This window comes from Rana temporaria, chromosome 3 (assembly GCF_905171775.1).
Source record: "Rana temporaria chromosome 3, aRanTem1.1, whole genome shotgun sequence".
Lineage (NCBI taxonomy): Eukaryota > Metazoa > Chordata > Amphibia > Anura > Ranidae > Rana > Rana temporaria.
The window spans coordinates 336,392,241-336,411,140 of NC_053491.1; the positions used below are offsets into that span (position 1 = coordinate 336,392,241).

The following is an 18,900-nucleotide window of genomic DNA, read 5'->3' on the forward strand; positions in this document are numbered from 1 at the left end:
TGGCAGTTTAAAGCAAATCAGTCTAAAAGTGCCCTATAAGTAAAGCCGGAGTTGAGCTTCAGTAGCCTTTTGAATGGAAAACATTACAGTAGTACATTGTTATAGCAGTCAAGCAGAATTGTTACATACACCTGAGTAGTGTTTAAATGATAGACCCTGGTTGTATGGTAAAATAAATGTAAATGATTTGTGGAGCTTTTCCATTTCATATTTATAAGATAGACCTGATGCTGGCCCTCACAGAACAATGCTGGTTGTTCCAAGGGACCCGATGTTCAAAACCCCAGTTCTACGACCTGTCAGGCCCTATCCTGTTTAAGATGACCACAATTAGGTCCGTATACTTTTGACATTTCTGTGATTGCTACTAGCTTTGATATATGGCGACAATTGTTCATTTTTCTCTGCAAGTCACTTAACGATTCAGGAGGTTACACTAGGCTGCGATCTATTTTGGTTCTAGGCATTAAAGCCGCTTTTGATTGTAGCAATAACCGGGCCTAAGAATGTTTGTGTTATTGTGTGGCATGTAAAATAGATGACTTTCCTTGACAAGCCTTGGTGAAATTTAGCTCTGAAGTTTGAAGTCAGAGAATCAAGCATTTCCTGTATTTGACTATAGCGTTTGTTTAGCCACAAAGAAGTGTTATAAGAGAGTGAGAGAAATATGAAGGCTGACAATGCAGAGCTTCTCTTTTGAAAAAGCTAGTTCCCTGGTTAGTTATTGATATAGCAGATTTAAAAAGAGCCTATTGCATTAGGGTGTGCACCCCAAAGCTCAAACACACATGTGTGTATATATATATATATATATATATATATATATATATATATATATATAATTTTAAAATGTGTTAAAACATGGATGGTGTTAGTAAGGTAGTGGACGGTGTCAAAAGGTGATTGGACAGTGTCAGCAGAGCAGTGGATGGTGTCAGTATAGCAGTGGACGTGTCAGTAGAGCAAAAGTTAGTGTCAGTAGGACAGTGGATGGTGTTAGTCAGTAGAGTTATAGACAGTGCCAGTAGGGCAGTGGACTTCATCAGTAGGGCATAGTACAGTGTTAGTAGAGCAGTGGATGGTCTCAGTAGAGCAGTGGATGTGTCAGTAGAGCAAAAGTGGGTGTCAGGAGGACAGTGGATGGTGTCAGTCAGTAGAGTTATAGACAGTGCCAGTAGGGCAGTGGACTTCATCAGTAGGGCATAGTACAGTGTTAGTAGAGCAGTGGATGGAGTCAGTAGGGCAAGGAACAGTAGCAGTAGTTTTTTTGTTATTATTATTATTTACAATTGTATTATTTGTTTTATTTTTTACAATATTATTTTATTTTTACAATTTTTTTAGGACCCCCCCCCCCCCCTTGGGGGGCTGTGGTGAAATATCAGGGGTCTAAACAGACCCCTGATGTCTCACTTTTGAGACAAAGAAAGGGACTGAGGACAGAGATTCCCCAGTCCCCTTCTCTGCAGCCCCAGCTGCGCTGGACACAGTGAATGAATTGGAAAAGCAGTGGATGGTGTCAGGAAGGCAGGGGACAGTAGTAGTAGTTTTGTTATTATTATTATTACTTACAATTTTATTATTTGTATTCATTTTTACATTATATTAGTGCTATGTTCTGAGTGGCTTCCTGTTCATTCACAAACTGAAGCATATTTATGAACAGTGATTGATTGGATTTACTGGCCCCTTCTTTGACTCTCCATCCTGAAACATCCCCCGCAGCAGCCGGTGAGAGATGAGGGAAGTCGGCAGTGCTCAGTAGACACAGGAGGGCCAGGGCAGCAGGGGGAATCTGCACCACACTGGGTGATTAGAGTGTGCTTAGGCACACACAGCACACCCCATGAGCACACCTATGACACTGTCATGTAATAAAATGCTTTCAGAAAAGCACATACCTGCAAAGAAATACGTAAAATCTTCTGCCTCCTGCTCTGCTCAAATCCACTTCATTGCAGCGAAAGGGTTCCCCAAACTGACACTCATTTTTATGGTTTTTACCTCTACTTTCTTGGTACGGCAGTTGTGCAGGGTATGTAAAGTATCTATAGCGGTTTAGGAGCTAGGATTACATCAACAATTAGTTAAGTTTTGACAATAAAATCTAGAAGCTGATTGGTTACTATGCACAGCTGCACTAGATTCTGTGTGTATCAGTTTTAGTAAATCTCCCCCAGAGCCTGTTCATATGTTGTATGTGTGTGTGTGTGTGTGTGTGTGTGTGTGTGTTGTAAGGTTTGTAAAGTTTCCCTTGAATTTCTACAGCTAATCTTCATCCCTACCATATCTTCCATGATCATAATTAAAATCCCATCAATTGTTATGACAGCAGCCAATGAAGAAGAGCGGGCCTTGCCAGCTCTTCATTTATGGTATTCTACTGTACAAAGTAATAATGTATACATCCACAAGGGAACAACTTAGTGTAACAATAAAGAGTATTTATAGCCTAAATGTTGGGAGACGTTCTCTCCATTCCATATCTATTCAAAGCTGAAAAAAGGTTTTGATTTCAGACACACTTTATGGAAAAATATCTATGTTTGCAGAGAGCAATGTGATAGCCCATATCAACCAAATGCATTCCAGTTTGCCAGATGGTAATATCATTTATAGCTGAGCTTTCACTTTTCTTTGGGGATGATAAATAAAGTGATATACTTATCGTATTCCTCAAAGCCTTGTCCTCTCACTGACTGCTTCCAGCTTTCTGGTGTCATCCTGCAGTGCCAGACCAGCATCTGGTATTGTACTTGGGGGCGACCAGGATCTGCTCAAAATCCAGAAGCTTCATATAGTGATGGTGAAAGCTGGCTACCAGGGGAGTGAGGTATAACGTAAGTATATCACTTTATTTATCATCCCCTAGGTAGAATGAGTAGTTTATGGTAAAAGGTTATTAAGCTTTAAAGGTAATTCAGCTTTAAAGGGGTTGTAAAGGTTTGTTTTTTATTTTCTAAATAGGTTATTATAAGCTAGTGCATTGTTGGTTCACTTACCTTTTCCTTCGATTTTTTTTTTCTTTTTTCTTTTTGTCTGACTTTCTCACTTTCTGTTCCTCCTCAGTAAGCTGTTCTGGCTGACTAACCCCCAGCCAAATGATGGGGGCAAGCTTACTGAGGAGAAACAGAAAGTGAGAAATTCAGACACAGAAAAAAACATTTAGAATGGAAATCCAAGGAAAGGGTAAGTGAAACAACAATGCACTAGCTTAAAGGAACCTATTTAGAAAAGAAAAAAGAACCTTTACAACCCCTTTAAAGGTAAAAGGTAATTAAGATTGTAAGATGCTTTTTGACTGGTCCTCCTTAGGAACTATACTACCTCTTAGGTACTACATTTCGTACTTTGTGTGTTCTTTGTGTTTCTGAATAACTTTAGCAAGAAAAGAGTACATAATTGTTTATCAGAAAATATTATTTTTATTTTTTAATCAGTGCTGTCTTATTAAATATTAGCAATTTCTAAAATAAATAACAAATTGTAGACATATTCAATAAAATCCGGTACGTAAGCACAAAGTGAAGTGCTGGTTGCTTTTTGGAGCACCCTGATGCCTACAGTTGAATAGTAGTATAAAGTTTATTTTTTATGACTTCACTAACATTCCTCTTTTTTCTGTTTGCAGGCTATTATCTATGAAGGACAGGATAAGAATCCAGAAATGTGTCGGGTCCTACTTACACACGAGATCATGTGCAGGTATAGTTTGGAATAAACAGCTACAAAATCTTGCTTGTGGAACACTCAAAAATACCTCATATTATGGGATGCCTTTTTTTTTTTGGGCAAAATCTCTGTCCATTGCCTTATCTCATCTCAAAAAATCAATTCTTGCCCCAAAATTAGGGGTAAGTGAAAAATAGAGCTTTTGTTTCCTTGAATTTTTGGCATACATAAGGATATTTTTGTACAATTTTGGCATTTATATTACTTGCATTAGAGTCACTGGAAGGTAAAATGAAGGTGGTTTTTAAGTGTGCAACAGGCTTTAAATGGCTTCTGAGTACCCCTTATCAATTCACATAGGGAGTGGGGCGGGATCTGAGGGTCCCCTTTGTTAAAGGGGGCTTCCAGATTCCGATAAACCTCCTGCCAGCAGACCCCCACAACCACCGGGCAAGGGTTGTGGGGATGAGGCCCTTGTCCCCATCAACATGGGGAGATCCTCCCCATGTTGAGGTCATGTGGCCTGGTACGGTTCAGGAGGGGGGCGCTCTCTCGTCCCCCCTCTTTTCCTGCGGCCTGCCAGGTTGCATGCTCGGATAAAGAGTCTGGTATGGATTTTTGGGGGGACCCCACGCCATTTTTCTTAAAATTTCGGCACAGAGTTCCCCTTAAAATCCATAACAGACCTGAAGGGTCTTTTTTGGGGAAACCCTACGTCATTTTATTTTAAATTATGCAGGGTTCCCCTTAATATTCATACAAGCCCTGAAGGGCCTGATATGGAATTTGGGGGGACCCCCACACATTTTTATATTTTATTTTGGTTCCCTGCACAAAATGTAATTTTTGAAGGGAAAAAAAGGGCCTGGTAATGGACTGGGGGAGGGGACCCCTGTCATTTTTTTCAATTACTTTTCTCTGTATTGCCGGGACCGACAATTCATGAATAGCCGGGAGTAGTTTTAAATGACTTTTTTTCCTTCAGAAATGACACTTTGTGCAGGGACACTTCTAAACACAGGAAACATGCGCTACTTTACATGCATACTTTAGACACCCCCCAGGTATGAAATTTAAAGTAATATTTCACTTTTATTGTTTCACTTTAAGCATTATTAAAATCACTGCTCCCAAAAAAACAGACGTTTTTAAAACTTTTTTTTGCATTGATACATGTCCCCTGGGGCAGGACCCAGGTCCCCAAACACTTTTTTAGGACAATAACATTCGTGTCCTATAGACTTTAACGGTGTTCGCGTGTTCGAACAAATTTTTTGCCTGTTCTGGTTCTGGTGCGAACCGAACTGGGGGGTGTTCGGCTCATCCCTACTTCTGAGCATTACTCAATCTCCCTTCACCCACTCTGGACCTGTTTTTGTGCAAAAAAAAAAAGTGTCCCCTTATTACCCTCATCATTTTACTTCTTTTTCACAAAAAAAAAAAAAAAAAAACAGGTTGTAGAATAAAAAAAACTAAAACAAGTACATAATATGCTGCCAATAGAAATATTAATTTTCTAGCCCAACCATAATCAGCCACACTGGGCAATGATAAAAGCTACAGAATGTAAAGGGTTCCTCCTAGGTAAAACAATTGAGAGAGACTGATTTAGACTGAAATGTGTATGATCAGCTTGTAGGAGATTGTATAGAAATTGTACAATCAGATTGTAATGTAATTGAGTTGACTTAATTAATACGAAATCTGGTGGCTATGGGTTAGGTCACTCATACATAATTTAATGATAAAGATGCTATACGTCAGCCTTGCTGGAACATACACAGCTGCGGTATGGACAGACAGGAATGGCTGTGATTGATAGGCACTCAGCGCTCCCTCCTACACACACTCCTACACCCACACTGATACATTTATATTCTCTCACTGGGGTGGTTTACCCTGTTTATCTTCCTATCAGGTTACCATACTGATGGTATAGATTTTTCCCTTTTTAAATACAATGCAGAGTAAAAAAAATAAAAAATAAATCCACAGCTCACAGCAGGGGAATCATGAAGCCGTTGAAGGCAAATTATGTTATTTGTACAGTATACTTTAGACAGAAAAGCCATATTTAAAATGTCAGGCAGCTAATGCCGGAGATTACCATTTTCCGCGCTGCCTACGGACTGGTAAGAGATGCTGTTTATTTACTTGGCGGCTGGGCATTAAACAAAGCTGCCGCTGGGGCGCGGGCACAATTATTTGTTTAACTCCTTCAGCCCCAGGATAAAAAAGGTCAATCCACAGCATATATCAGATACAGGCAGATGGAATACTGTTTGTTGTTTAAAGAAGAATTACAGAAAGAAAATACATCAGCAGTGAATCTAGCATTATATAATATCCGATTATTTACTGTTTTTCTTTTCTTTTCTATTTTTTCTTTTGAATTACAATTTTTGTAGTAGGATTATTAAAAGATGACCTAAATCAAGCTTCATGTTTTGGTCACCCTTAATATGTGTAGAAAAAAGATTGCTGGCATATTTACCTATAATCAAGGTTGTCTATCTCCAGTGACTCGTGACCCACTTCCTCAAGGTCCTTGTTACAGTGGTGGCCCAGGGTAGGCTTTATGGCAATGGCACTAACTGTGGTAGGCTGGTCCAAATGATTTCAAAGATCATTGAAGCCTGGATGCTCAGAACAAATTTATCAGCATCAGTATGCATTGGTTAACTTTACAGCTAATTGGCTTATCTGAATAATTTTCACATTTGTTTTTAAGGACACAGTAGGATTTTATTTGGTACACTGTTTCTCTCTCTCTCTCTCTCTCTCTCTCTCTCTCTCTCTCTCTCTCTCACACACATACACTGTCTCTCTATATATATATATTTTTCTTTTTTTCTTCTTTTTTTTTTTTTGAAGCATTAAGCTTGCATGTGATCACTATGTCATAGTTGATATGGTGATCACAAAATCAGAAATCACGCCTGATTGTTAGCGCTCCCAAAGCTGTTAGTGACAGCCAGATTTGATGGGCGGCAGCTGCACAAAGTGACAGCCAATAGCTGTCAAGGCAATGGCATTTGTTAAAATATCCTCAACACAGGGCATAATGCTGAGGAACATACTGATTTTTGAGCGTGAGAGGGTAAACAGCAGGCAAGTCAATCAGTAAACTGGCAGTCCTATCTGGGAAATTACTGCAGTAGAGTCAGAAAAACAATTAATTTACCTTAATATAGTTAATTAAGCTGCCATTGCTGACTTCTCAGAATGCTAGTTGCCTGGCTGTCATATCAAAGTTGTAGCTTTAAGACATTACATTTCTAAGGAAAGCATTTTCAGGTCCGTCCAAGTAGATCTTATGACCAAGGTTAACTTAAAGATACTGTATGTTACCCATCTTGGTAGGATAGAAGTCTAAGGAGTAATAGCTGAACTACTTACCTTTCCTGAAGAAAATGGTGATCACAGCTCCCTTTCTAATAGCATTGCATCAATCCCATTGTTTCTGTCAAATGGTCTTGGAGGACATAGCAGGACCAATTTAGACAGGATCCAAGTAACCTACCAGCATGTCTTTGGATTGTGGAAGGAAACTGGAGTACCTGGAGGAAATCCACTCAGGCAGAGGGAGAACATGCAAACTCCAGGCAGGTAGTGTCATGGTTGGGACTCGAACCGGCAACCCTAGTGCTGTTGGGCGAAAGTGCTATCCACTGTGCTGCATGTTCAAAAAATACTTTATTCATAAAACAAAGGTGCTGCCTGGAATTAAACAAACGCCTTTAATTATTGTCAGTTTACTTTCCTCCAGCAGCAGGTTTTCAGCTCCATGCTTAGGTAGGAAACAGGTCAGCTTCCATGGGGGCCTTAAAGGGGCTGTAAAGGTAATTTTTTTACCCCCTAAATAGCTTGCTTTACTTTAGTGCAGTCCTTCTTCACTTACCTCATCCTTCGATTTTGCTTTTAAATGTCCTTATTTCTTCTGAGAAATCCTCACTTTCTGTTCTTCTGTCTGTAACTACACACCGTAATGCGAGGCTTTCTCCCTGGTATGGAGAAGCCTCTTGAGTGGGGAGGGGGCGAGCAGGAGTGTCAGGATGCCCACTAACACACAGCTCCTTTCTCTATCTGCAAAGTAGAGAGTGCCCTGACACTCCTGCTCGCCCCCTCCCCCTCAAGAGGCTTTCTCCACACCAGGGAGAAAGCCTTGCATTACGGTGTGTAGTTACAGACAGAAGAATAGGAAGTGAGAATTTCTCAGAAGAAATAAGGACGTTTAAAAGCAAAATCGACGGATGAGGTAAGTGAAGGAGGACTGCACTAAGGTAAAGGAAGCTATTTAGGGAATTTTTTTTTACCTTTACAAACCCTTTAAGCCTAACGCTGGAATGGCAGAGAGAGAATACAAGTAAATAACAGCAAATGTAGCATTCATGAGGGATAAGTCTGTACTGTTTGAACAAATTATGAGTGGAGATTCAAACTCTTACAAAACACCTATTGCTAAATTGTTTTCTTTAAGTACCTATTAAGGGTTGACTTTATTTGTTAGAGCTCCTAAAAACATCAGAATTTAGGCACTTTTTTCATTTTTTTTGTTATTAATAAAATATCACATGTAGATGATATGATTAATCTTTGATCCCCAGTATTCCCAGGTATGGCAGGGTAGAATTAGTTCTAGGTGAGGAATTTACCCCTCCACCTTTAGAAAACATGAAGCGTGTTAGCACAATACCATAGTAGACTGGAAGTGCTGATTTTGCATAAGAGGTGCAAATGGAGCTTTGGTTATAAGCATAAAATTAGAGCCTGCTAACCATTCATCAGCTCACCTAATTACTATGCACGGCCATTTGCCATATGGTGTGAGAGACAGCTTGCTTCCCCTCAGTCGAAATTCCCTTTAACCAGACATGAAATAGTGAAAGCCCTCCGTTTGGAAATAGCATGCTTTAAGATTTAATCCCCAAACAACTTTCTGCAGGGGCTTTCTGTCAAGACTAACAGTGCAATAAAGCTTTGCATTTATGTGACAAAAGGAGTAAATTTATGGGGGCCTTAAAACAATTCTGTGGCTAGTGCACTGAATTCAGATGCTGAGCAGCTTCTAGGCAGTAGACAATTGGCTAGTCAAGAATTAACAGGTAAAGAGCATCTAGGGGTTCGAAGGCTGTATATTTATTTTCTGTTGCCTATATTTAATTCAACATAATTTATAAACACTTTGGTTTTATTCACATTCATGGATAAATGAAGGACCATTTCAGGAATTTACATTTACCAATACACAGCTGACTTCTTGTCCATTGATCCTATGCAGAAAACTGTTATTTATTAAAGCTGAACTCCAGGAAGATGAACATGACAGACATGTACATGACAGCCAATTATTTATTAAAGCTGAACTCCAGGAAGATGTACATGACAGATACTGATGCAGACCTGTATCCATTATTTCTTTGATAAATGTATTTTTGTTAAATGCATGCAGCACAAGTACCCTAATTGTATTTGGTATTAGCCCCCCACCATCTACTGGACAGCAGAGCACAGGCTGGGCAGAGTTGAAGAGACAATTCTTCGGCTTTCACCATCCAGTGAAGGGATAGGGCCCGCAAGTGTTACTTGTAACAGCTTCCCTGTTGACTCCCAAATGGCAGAATTTAGTCTCCAGATTTTTAATGAAGTTTCAGAAAATGGCATTCCCTTATAACTAGCCCCACGGTTTTAAAGATAATTTGTGCTGTCTTTTTTACCAGTTTCATGGATAGTAGAGGTAGCAGTTTAATTCAAGCCTGTTGACAGGTTTTTCTCCCACAAAAAAATCCACACCAGACCCAGGGCCGGATTTGCTCCACAATGCACCCCCTCCCCGCCAACCGAACCCCCCCAAATTAACAGAGAATGTGCGGCACGGTTAGTTCAAATATGTTTTGTTTACTTTTTTATCACTTTATTTATTTTTATTTATTTGTAGGTTGTTGCTTACTTTTTTTAATTTTTGTATAATTTTCTTATTATTTTTCTTATTCTTTACTTTTTTATTTTATTAATTTAATTATTATTTCTTATTATTTATTTATTTTTTATAAAAAAAAATTCACTTAACTTTTTTGCTATCACACAGGAGAAAACAATTTCCTGTGTGATAGCAATTAGAGGTGACATGTTCTCTTTATTGACCCTGTCACCTCCAAAACAGGAGTCCTAGCACTGTGCTAGAACTCCTGTCACAGCTGAGATGGGAAGAGCACAGCTCTCCCCTCTAACTGTGTACATCGGCAGCAGGGACAGGTAACAGACTCGGTGGCCAGGGGGGGGGGACAGAGTCCCGAAGACAGAGCCAGCAGAGAGAGGTATGTGGGGTGGGGGGGACAGGGGAGGACGGACGGGAGCACATATTTTACAAGTGATTTTGGCGACATCGCCGCAATCACTTGTTAACGAGCGAGCGGATTCCCCCATAACTTACCGCCCTTAACTGTATGTTACGGCATCGGGGGACTCCATGCCACTGCCGCCCCTTGGAGCTCTGCCGCCCCAAGGCCTGGCCTCAGTGGCCTTGTGGGGAATCCGGGCCTGACCAGACCCTTATCTAAGCTTGCAGTCTGGCTGGCTAGGAATGGGAGTGGGGGGGGTGTCAAGGGTATTCCCAAAACACCTTTGACATCAAATGAATCCCCTGAGGAAGACCTTGACCATGCAGGTTGAAATACGTTGGGAATTTGCACATTAGATATTTTAACATAATGTTATGTACTATCGTACGTTTGCATATTCTTGTTGAATTTTGCAAGGTGTTATATCCCCCAAACAGAGCTCATATTTTAAACGCCTAAGTGTCCAGTTTATATTGTCATTTTCAATAATGTATTCTTTCAAACTATTCTTCTTTTTAACTATTATTACTCTTGTCATGTGTCTTTCCTATGCTTCCCAAAACACCTTGTCCATATTTTGATGAGGACAAATGCCTCCCTACCACAACCCTGGCCAGGAAGTTCTGGGGGTCTGTAGGTTTATGATAATCTGGAAGTCCCTTAAAAATAAGAGAGTCCTCTAAAAAGTGCAAAGTACATAAAACCACAAGCAGTTTTTCATAACTAGTACTAGTGTCCCAGTCGGAAGATTTCCCTTCTATTCCAGTTCTGATGGAAACCCAAAATGTGTAATTTCCTTTCACTTTCAAGCTCGGTGATAATGGAAAACAGGGTAGATGGAAAAGGTCAATCTCCCTAACAGGGGCCCCAGAGAGTAATAAAAACCCGATGGGTGTTCTACTAAAAAAAATGTGCCTTTGGTTATTCTTTAATTCTGCTGCAGAGTAAAATTAGCAATAATTACAAACACAGTGCAGAAAATTAGAGAACATTTGCCAAATGACTCTGAATATCAGGTTGTCTTTTATTGGCTTACACAATAATGATCATGATTTATGATTTCAGTGTATTCCCTGAGCACCGCTGAGTTCCAATACAGGTACAATAACACGGTTATCCACAAACTCTATGTACCACATATGGGGAAGCCATGTAGAAATTGGTTGCATTGTGTCAGGCACTGAGGACAGTCATAACGGTGGCTTTGTCAGGCTCTGCAGGGCTCTTTGTGCCATTGCCTCAACTGGTAGGAGGTGTCTCAGGTCAAGAACAGGATTTCTGTTTGCAGCTTGCAGTCCAGTAATGTTTTGGTGTTACAGAGTACTGAGAGGTTGTAATGCACTGAACTTTGCTTACAAGACAACCTGAAATGTGTTCCTTTTTTTGTTCTGACGTCTTTGTACTTCTTACTATTAAAAAAAATGAAGTACCTCTCATTCTCTCCCTCCCTCAGCTTGTAAATGAGTTGCAGGTTTTTGGGGCGAGTACCTTTATTTGTCAGTACCTGCTCCCAATTCCTTGTCACTTCTTTCAGCTCTCCTTCCCACCCACAAACTCGTGACACATCTCTGTGCAGACAAAGCCCCCTTGGTTTAGACTCCCCCCACATACTTCCCAAGTCTTCCTGAACATACCTGTTTGAAGTGGTATGGCTTTAATTCTAGCCTTACTTGTATAGATTTTTCTTGTTCAGCCCCAGAGTCTGAATGAGAGAAATCGAATAGATTCTTTGATCCATACTAATCGGCTACAATTCAAGCCATCTATGGTTAGGTCTACTCCTATATGCCCTTTAAGTCATATAGCACTTGCAAGCCAGGAAGTGTCCTTTTTCAAAAATAATTTAATGCAATCTGTTCCAAGCAAAAAAAAAAAAATCAGAAAAAAATAAGTCATAACACATGGTGGTACAGGACTATAAAGAGAACAAATGGTGGAAGTCTTTAAGTCAGTGGTTGGAAAGGATTTTAAAGGTTCCTTACCTTTGATGAAGTATGTTCCTGTAAACGGCGCCTCTGCTTGCCGTATTGTGTTCCGCGCTGGAGCGCATACGGCGACTGCACGATGACGTCATCGCCCGGCGCTGTGTGCGTTCCAGCGTGGAACACGGAAGTGCGGCTCGAATTAGTGCTTATGCATTACACATGCCTGCCTCCTATAAACAGCACAGCGTGCTTAGTACACAATGTCCTATTATTGTCGGCCGTAGCCGGCTTGGCTACAAATCAAACTACTGGTGCCATCCATCCCCTCAACTAAACTAGCAGCACAACCTGGATCCATGATGCCTCTCAGTTATCCATTGCCTCCATCCACGCTGCCCATCTTATTGCTGTGGATGGGGACACCCTAAGATATCCGACATCAGGAGATCCTCCATGACAGAATTCCATTGCTGCTGCAATACTCTGTTTACTGGAGAATACTCGTCCTCTGCAAACGGATAAGTATCATTACTATGTTACATTTGTTGCTCTAGAATTACCTGGATCACATATAGCCTTGCTATGTACTGTATTTGAAACTGCCCTTACTTTTACTACCGTGCACCTTGAGACTTAACGTGCCTTCTTGAAACAGTTGTGGAAAATCTTAAACAGACATATACTCTTAAACCATTTAAGCTTCAAGTGTCTCCCTCAAGTTAATGCTACTTAGTATATATACTATAATGCATACAGTATTTTTATATGCTACGTGCTTGACATTCGTTGTTATTTGTATACGGGCTTCCACCCTAAAATACTGAACATGTTCGTTATACCCTTTCTTGGCTAAGGTTGGAAGGTATGTTGTAATACCTCCTCCCTTAGTAGCCCAATGCATTCCTTTATGTTAAGTGATATGATGTAAAGAACCCCCAAACTCCTGTTCTCTGATTGGAGTGATGCCTGGGGTCCCGTACTGATAATCACTTGCATAAGAGAAGTGCATTGGAATCTTTATTGCAGTTGTGCTCGTTGATCTTTATTCTAAATCTTTCTATGTTAGAGGTTAGAGGCATGTTGTAATACCTCCGCCCTTAGTAGCTCAACACATTCCTATATGTGAGAGAGATGATGTAGTGAACCCCCAAACACCTGTTCCCTGATTGGAGTGACGCCTGGGGTCCAGTACTGAAATCTCACATAACATAGGGAGGTGCATTGAATTCTTCCCTTAACCACAGTTGTGGTTCACTTTGTTCACCGTAATTTATGACAGTTCTACATTGTGAAGGCAGTTGGATCAGGTAGAACTCTTCTGGACAATGATGGCAGGTCCTCTTCCTGCTGCTGAACTTACAGTGCTGAGGGAGTTATTAGTTCTAAGTCTTCTGTGAAGATGCAGTGAACAAGCTCCTGACTGGGACTTGCTATCTCCTCCCTCCATTTTCCATTGTAATTTTTTTTTATAGTGAACACTACATATAACATGATCTCTCAATGGGGATGAATTGCAGGATTTGCTCCCCCATTCATTGATTGTGTTACATGCAGTGTACAGTATCAAACAGAGGAGGAGGAAAGAAGGGGGCGGGTCTCCATCAGGATCTTGTTCATTGCAACTTCACAGAAGACTGGGAGCTATTACCACCCTCAGGGTGGGAAATTCAGAGACAGGAAGAGGACCTGTCACCCCAGCACAGAATATTTCTACAGGAGGCAGCTGCCTGACAGACGTGGGATGCACTTTATTACAGGTAAGTTAGGACACTTTAGCTTTAAGGAAGGAAGAAATGCTGTGAAGGTAGGAGCAGACAGTTTAAGATGCCTGGTCTCCATTAGATGTGTTACGTCAGTTGGTATGAGAAAAAAAGACAAATTCACTATAATACATTATTTGCAAATAGGCCTGCTTTGAGAATTCTTTCACAGGAGCCAATTTGTAAAAAATGTTTTTTGCCTTTTAAGTCATCAAGGCCCCGTCTAAAATGCAGAGAAATGTAAAAGCTATGAGTTTTTCGAGGACAATTTGCTCATTTACCTGTGCCGTTTGGAGGCTTAATAAGCTAGCAGCTGTGCTGGAAGAGGTTAGCGCTAGTAATTAGCCCCCATGCGGCCCAAACCTGTTCTCTGACACTGGTTCTAGATCGCTGCAATCCTGTTACTGCTGCAGCAATTTGAACTTGCTGTCTTAATGTGGCTTATTTTGTAACATGACTATATTACTAAAACACTGTGTTTTCCACCTCTACAGCCGCTGCTGTGATAAGAAGAGCTGCGGGAACAGGAATGAGACTCCCTCCGATCCAGTGATTATTGACAGGTTGGAACTGTTTTTAAGTCTATTATTTATTTTAAATCTCATAACAATGAAACAATGAAACACCTGTCTTGTGCGACTACTCCTGTACACGTGAAAGCAGCAGTGGCATTTTGGTACAGTACAATTCTTAAGCTTCGGGAAGGAAAGCAGTCAAGCATAGGACACCTTTCCTACCCTCTACCACATCTGCTCCATTATTTCACATATAGTTTAATTGCTTCTCAAACTCTGCGAATACTACCTAAAGGGACACTAATATACAGTACTTAAAATACAATTGAATTCATGCTTTGGGCCTCATGCACACTGGGCGTTAAAAATTAAATTTTTAGGAGCGTTTGCCTTTTTTTTTCTGTCTCTGAACGCCCCTCAATTTTAGCCTAGGCATCCATCCATAGAGGCAGCTAAAACTCCACTGCTAGAACATTTGGGAACATCAGCATTTTGTCAGAAAAAAATGCTTGGCGTGGCTAAAGATGTGTAAACGTGTCTAAAGGCACGTTAATAAATCTTAAATAATATTATCATATATTATTCATATTAAATACTATTAGTCATAATAAATAATTATAAATATTAAATAATATTAAATAAATTATTATTCTGGCCAATGAAATGAATTAATGCCCAAGCACTTGACGCGCATAAACGTGTTTACAAAAACATGTCTTTAGGTGCGTTTTTGATGCTGCTTTTCTCCTGCCAGGAGACTTGCATTCACGAGAGCTGGGCACATGCTCAGTGAGCATGACGACTTAAACATGTTTTCCTTTACCATATCAACAAGTCTACTTTAATAATTATATATCTGCAGCATATTTATTTCATATCTAAAAATGTGATTGCTCAATATGTCTGCTTAAAGCGACACTTCTATTTTACCCATTTATTCAATAATTGATTTAAGGGGGGCACCAAGCAACCCCCCCCCCAAAAAAAACTGGGGGGTATAAATAAAACATGGGTCTGGTATAAATGTCAATGCCTAAGTTTAGTCTATAAAAAATAAATCAGCACAAAGCCTTGACTTTCTATGAATCTGTTGTATCTCTTGTGCTGTTTGCTCCTGGATTCCTTGAAATCGTTATGCTCAGACCCACCTACCCCACCGCTGTAATTTTGTGGTGCAACTTATCATGAGGGTCCAACTATGCTTGCGCTTTCTGCCCAGCTCCACCATTCATAGAAGCCATACTACAGCTTCTATGAATAACATATGAATTACATCTGCCTGCCCTCCATTCATAGATTAGGTTTCATTCATAGATTTCTGTAAATAAAAACAATGACACATTTTTTAAAATAAAAATACAAAAAATGTCCTGAGATGTACAGTACCTCCATGGTCAATCACATCGTCCAGTGATGCGAATCCATGTCATTTACGATACTCACCGCCTGTCAAAAGAAAAAACCCACCAACTGCCGACACATCTCTGGTCCAGTCGCCTCCCTCCAAATGACAGGTCTGATGACAGCTGTTGTAAACAAAGGGGCAGGGTTTTCTGGGTGATGTCATTGACCATATAAGGAACACAGAGAGACAATTGAAACATGAAATGGTCAAATGATGTCCTTTCTTATTCAAGACTCTTTATGTTCTGGTCTCTGCTACATACCGGTAGTTTGTAGAAATGGTAGTCCTACTACAGTAAATTGTATTAAAATGTCAATATGCATATTAATGAGGAATATATGGCCTAAATGTCAGCAACACAGTCTGTTTGAAATGTGCATGTTTGTTATAACACTGCTGCTTTTATTGTGTAAGTGAAGAGCACCTGTCACATAACAACAATGGAAAAGACAGCCATGAAGTTGGGTGAATCAGTCTCTAAAACAATGGGACCTGGTTATGGCAAATTAAGGCATTGGAATATCTCAATGATGAGAAATAAAAAGGATATATTTTCAAAGCTTTAAAATCATTAAACAAAATGGCTTGTACCACATTGTGTGACAGTTGCTTGCAAGAGTTGTAATATTTATGGTTTAGCCCACCGCCATTGCAATAGATCTCATAACTGTAGTAATCATATGTATGTCAGCCTTGGTAATTTTTATTTTTTTATGTGTGGCTTTGGGTCTTATCATTGCCTTCTTAATGATTTGTACATTGCTGGTCACTCTACTGGAGGCTCCGCTTATTACAGTCACTAATATTCAAAGTATTTTTTTTATTTGATATGTGCCCAAAAAATGCTCTCATATCAACCCAGCATGAAACAAAATGAAAATGTTTTTCCTTAAAGAAAGGCAGTTGGGATGTTGCAATATCACTCTTCATCTGCTAGGGATATGTGTACATTTTATTGGTTTTGTTTTGCACCCAGTACACAATTCCTTTCCTATATCAGATAAAATATACAATTTGATATTTAAGCCGTGTTTGGACTAGTTTATATGAAGAGTCAAAAGAGTCTCAAAGTTTTTATGTAGGTGAAGCATTGGATGGTAATAATATATTTTATAACTACAATTAACAAAGACACTCTCGTCACATAAGAAAAACTGTGCAAAGAGAAACTACTTTTTGCCCATGTGGAAGAATACAGCTCAGATGCTGGGAAAAGGTCCCCCAAAGTCTACTGGGAAACCAACACTTCTAGAAATGTCAAATTCCTGTGTCCTGTGTGACACTCGATGGCTCTTTCTGCTAACCTCCATGTCATTACTATGTGATGCAGTGACATGGAGGTCATCTGGAGGAACCAGTGAGAGCTGCAGGGGATCTATCAAATCCACACTCTTGGAAGTGTCAGTTGCCCAGCATTCTTCGTGGGACTATTTCTCAGCATTGAATCTGCCTTCAGCATTACTGTCAGGTGGAGAGGTTTTATTCCAATTCTTCTTTAGAGACATATTCTTTGTTCAAGTTATATTTATGTGACAGAGCCTCTTAAAGCTTAAAGCCAAAACTTTTTTAAATTTTGGATATAATGCTAAAGGTTTAGAACCTTGTTTAAAGGGTTTGTAAAGGTTCGTATTTTATTCTCTAAATAGGTTTCCTTTAAGCTCGTGCATTGTTGGTTCACTTACCTTTTCTTTCGATTTCTCTTCTAAATGTTTTTTTAATTTGTCTGAATTTCCCACTTACTGTTTTTTCTCAGTAAGCTTTCCCCATCATCCATGGGGGTTAGTCAGCCAGAACAGCTTACTGAGGAGGAACAGGACGTGAGAGAAAAAAAAACATTTAGAAGGGAATTTGACGGAAAAGGTAAGTGAACTAACAATGCACTAGGTTAAAGGAACCTATTTAGAAAATAAAAAACAAACCTTTACAACCCCTTTAAGGTTCTACTGCTGACTGTGTCCTCATTATCGAGATTTGCACTCTCTATTCATCATTGTAACCACTGTCACCAAGTTGGGAAGTGAAGATAAATCCAAAATGTGGTGTTTTACCAAGAATAGAATAAGATTTTAAATGTTCTGATAAGAATACTTGTTCAAATAAAAACTGCCTAAAAAAATAATTTCTCTTACTTTAGAGAGATTTTTTTCTTACTTCCCATTGTGTCTCTTAGATAGCAAAAGTTAAAAAACAAACTTTACAGGTGTTTTAACCATTCCGTATGCTCAGGGCTGCTGTTAGAAATCACGGGGCCCCGTACAGCCTACCTGGCAGGGCCCCCCTCAAATATATCAAACCAAGATTTTCAATTAAAATATACTAAAATTATTCTTAGCAGACAGAAAGATAACAGAGAAGCTGTGTGAATTAGCCCTTTTTTCAATAGTTTTTTTTTCTTTTAACAAAAACATTTAAATGTTTTGAAAAAAAATATTTGACAATTTGTATAAAAAAAAAGATTTTTTTCCCAAGAATTTTATTACATTTTACAAGGGTTTAAAACAATACAGGGTAACAATTTGTTATTTTTTTAATTAGACAGTGAAGCTGGCAGCTGTGTCCGTGTCTCTCCCTGCAGCAGCTGAAAGTTGTGGGAGGGAGAGAAAGCGGGTTCACATTGGGCATCCTGTATTTGCCCCTCCATCTGACCGCACTGATTCCCTCTGCTGTATGGGCCCCCCTGTGAGCTCGGGCCCCCTACAGGAGGACTGGTGGTCCCCCCCTATCAGCGGCCCTGCGTATGCTATCCGAAATGAAAAAAAGTTTTGGCTTTAGATACACTTTAATGAAAGTGGGGTTTTGAAACAATGAATTATGCTGTTCAGTGGAGTACTTTTTGAACGGAATGAATACATTTTTGTATTTGTTTTATATATGCTGTATATACCGTATATATATTTTTTATATGGTATATGTGTGTTTTTGTGATACGTTAACCCTGTTGAATGTGTGCTGTATGTATCTTTGTTGTAGACCTGATCAACATGGGTGATTGAATATTGTGATTAATTGTAGCGATGGCTCTTTTTGTGAGACTGCGGGAGGTTGTTATGCTATATTTTATATAATAATCTCAAAGTAATCTAACAAAGGTATATAAAATAAGGTAAAAATTGTCACCTGAATCCATAATTATTCATCTGACCTAATTTGAGTTAATTGTGTTAAATAATAACGATGGCTGTATTTCTCAAAAAGGCAAAACTGGATATTAAAATTGTGCCCATGCGCAAGATCAGATCCATCTCAATTTTTTTTAACTCTATCATTGATCACAGAAGGTCA

At 39.5% G+C, this 18,900-nt stretch overlaps 1 protein-coding gene across 5 annotated transcripts in view; it reads left to right on the top strand.

Annotated features, from left to right (window-relative positions):
• EBF1 (EBF transcription factor 1) overlaps nucleotides 1–18,900 on the top strand; it is a 449,855-nt gene that overhangs the window by 32,165 nt on the left and 398,790 nt on the right. For all 5 annotated transcript variants that reach the window (XM_040345069.1, XM_040345072.1, XM_040345067.1 and 2 more), the window contains exons 5-6: nucleotides 3,632–3,705; nucleotides 14,193–14,261. In XM_040345069.1, the coding sequence (XP_040201003.1) occupies nucleotides 3,632–3,705; nucleotides 14,193–14,261 (143 nt within the window). The remainder of the gene's footprint in view (nucleotides 1–3,631; nucleotides 3,706–14,192; nucleotides 14,262–18,900) is intronic.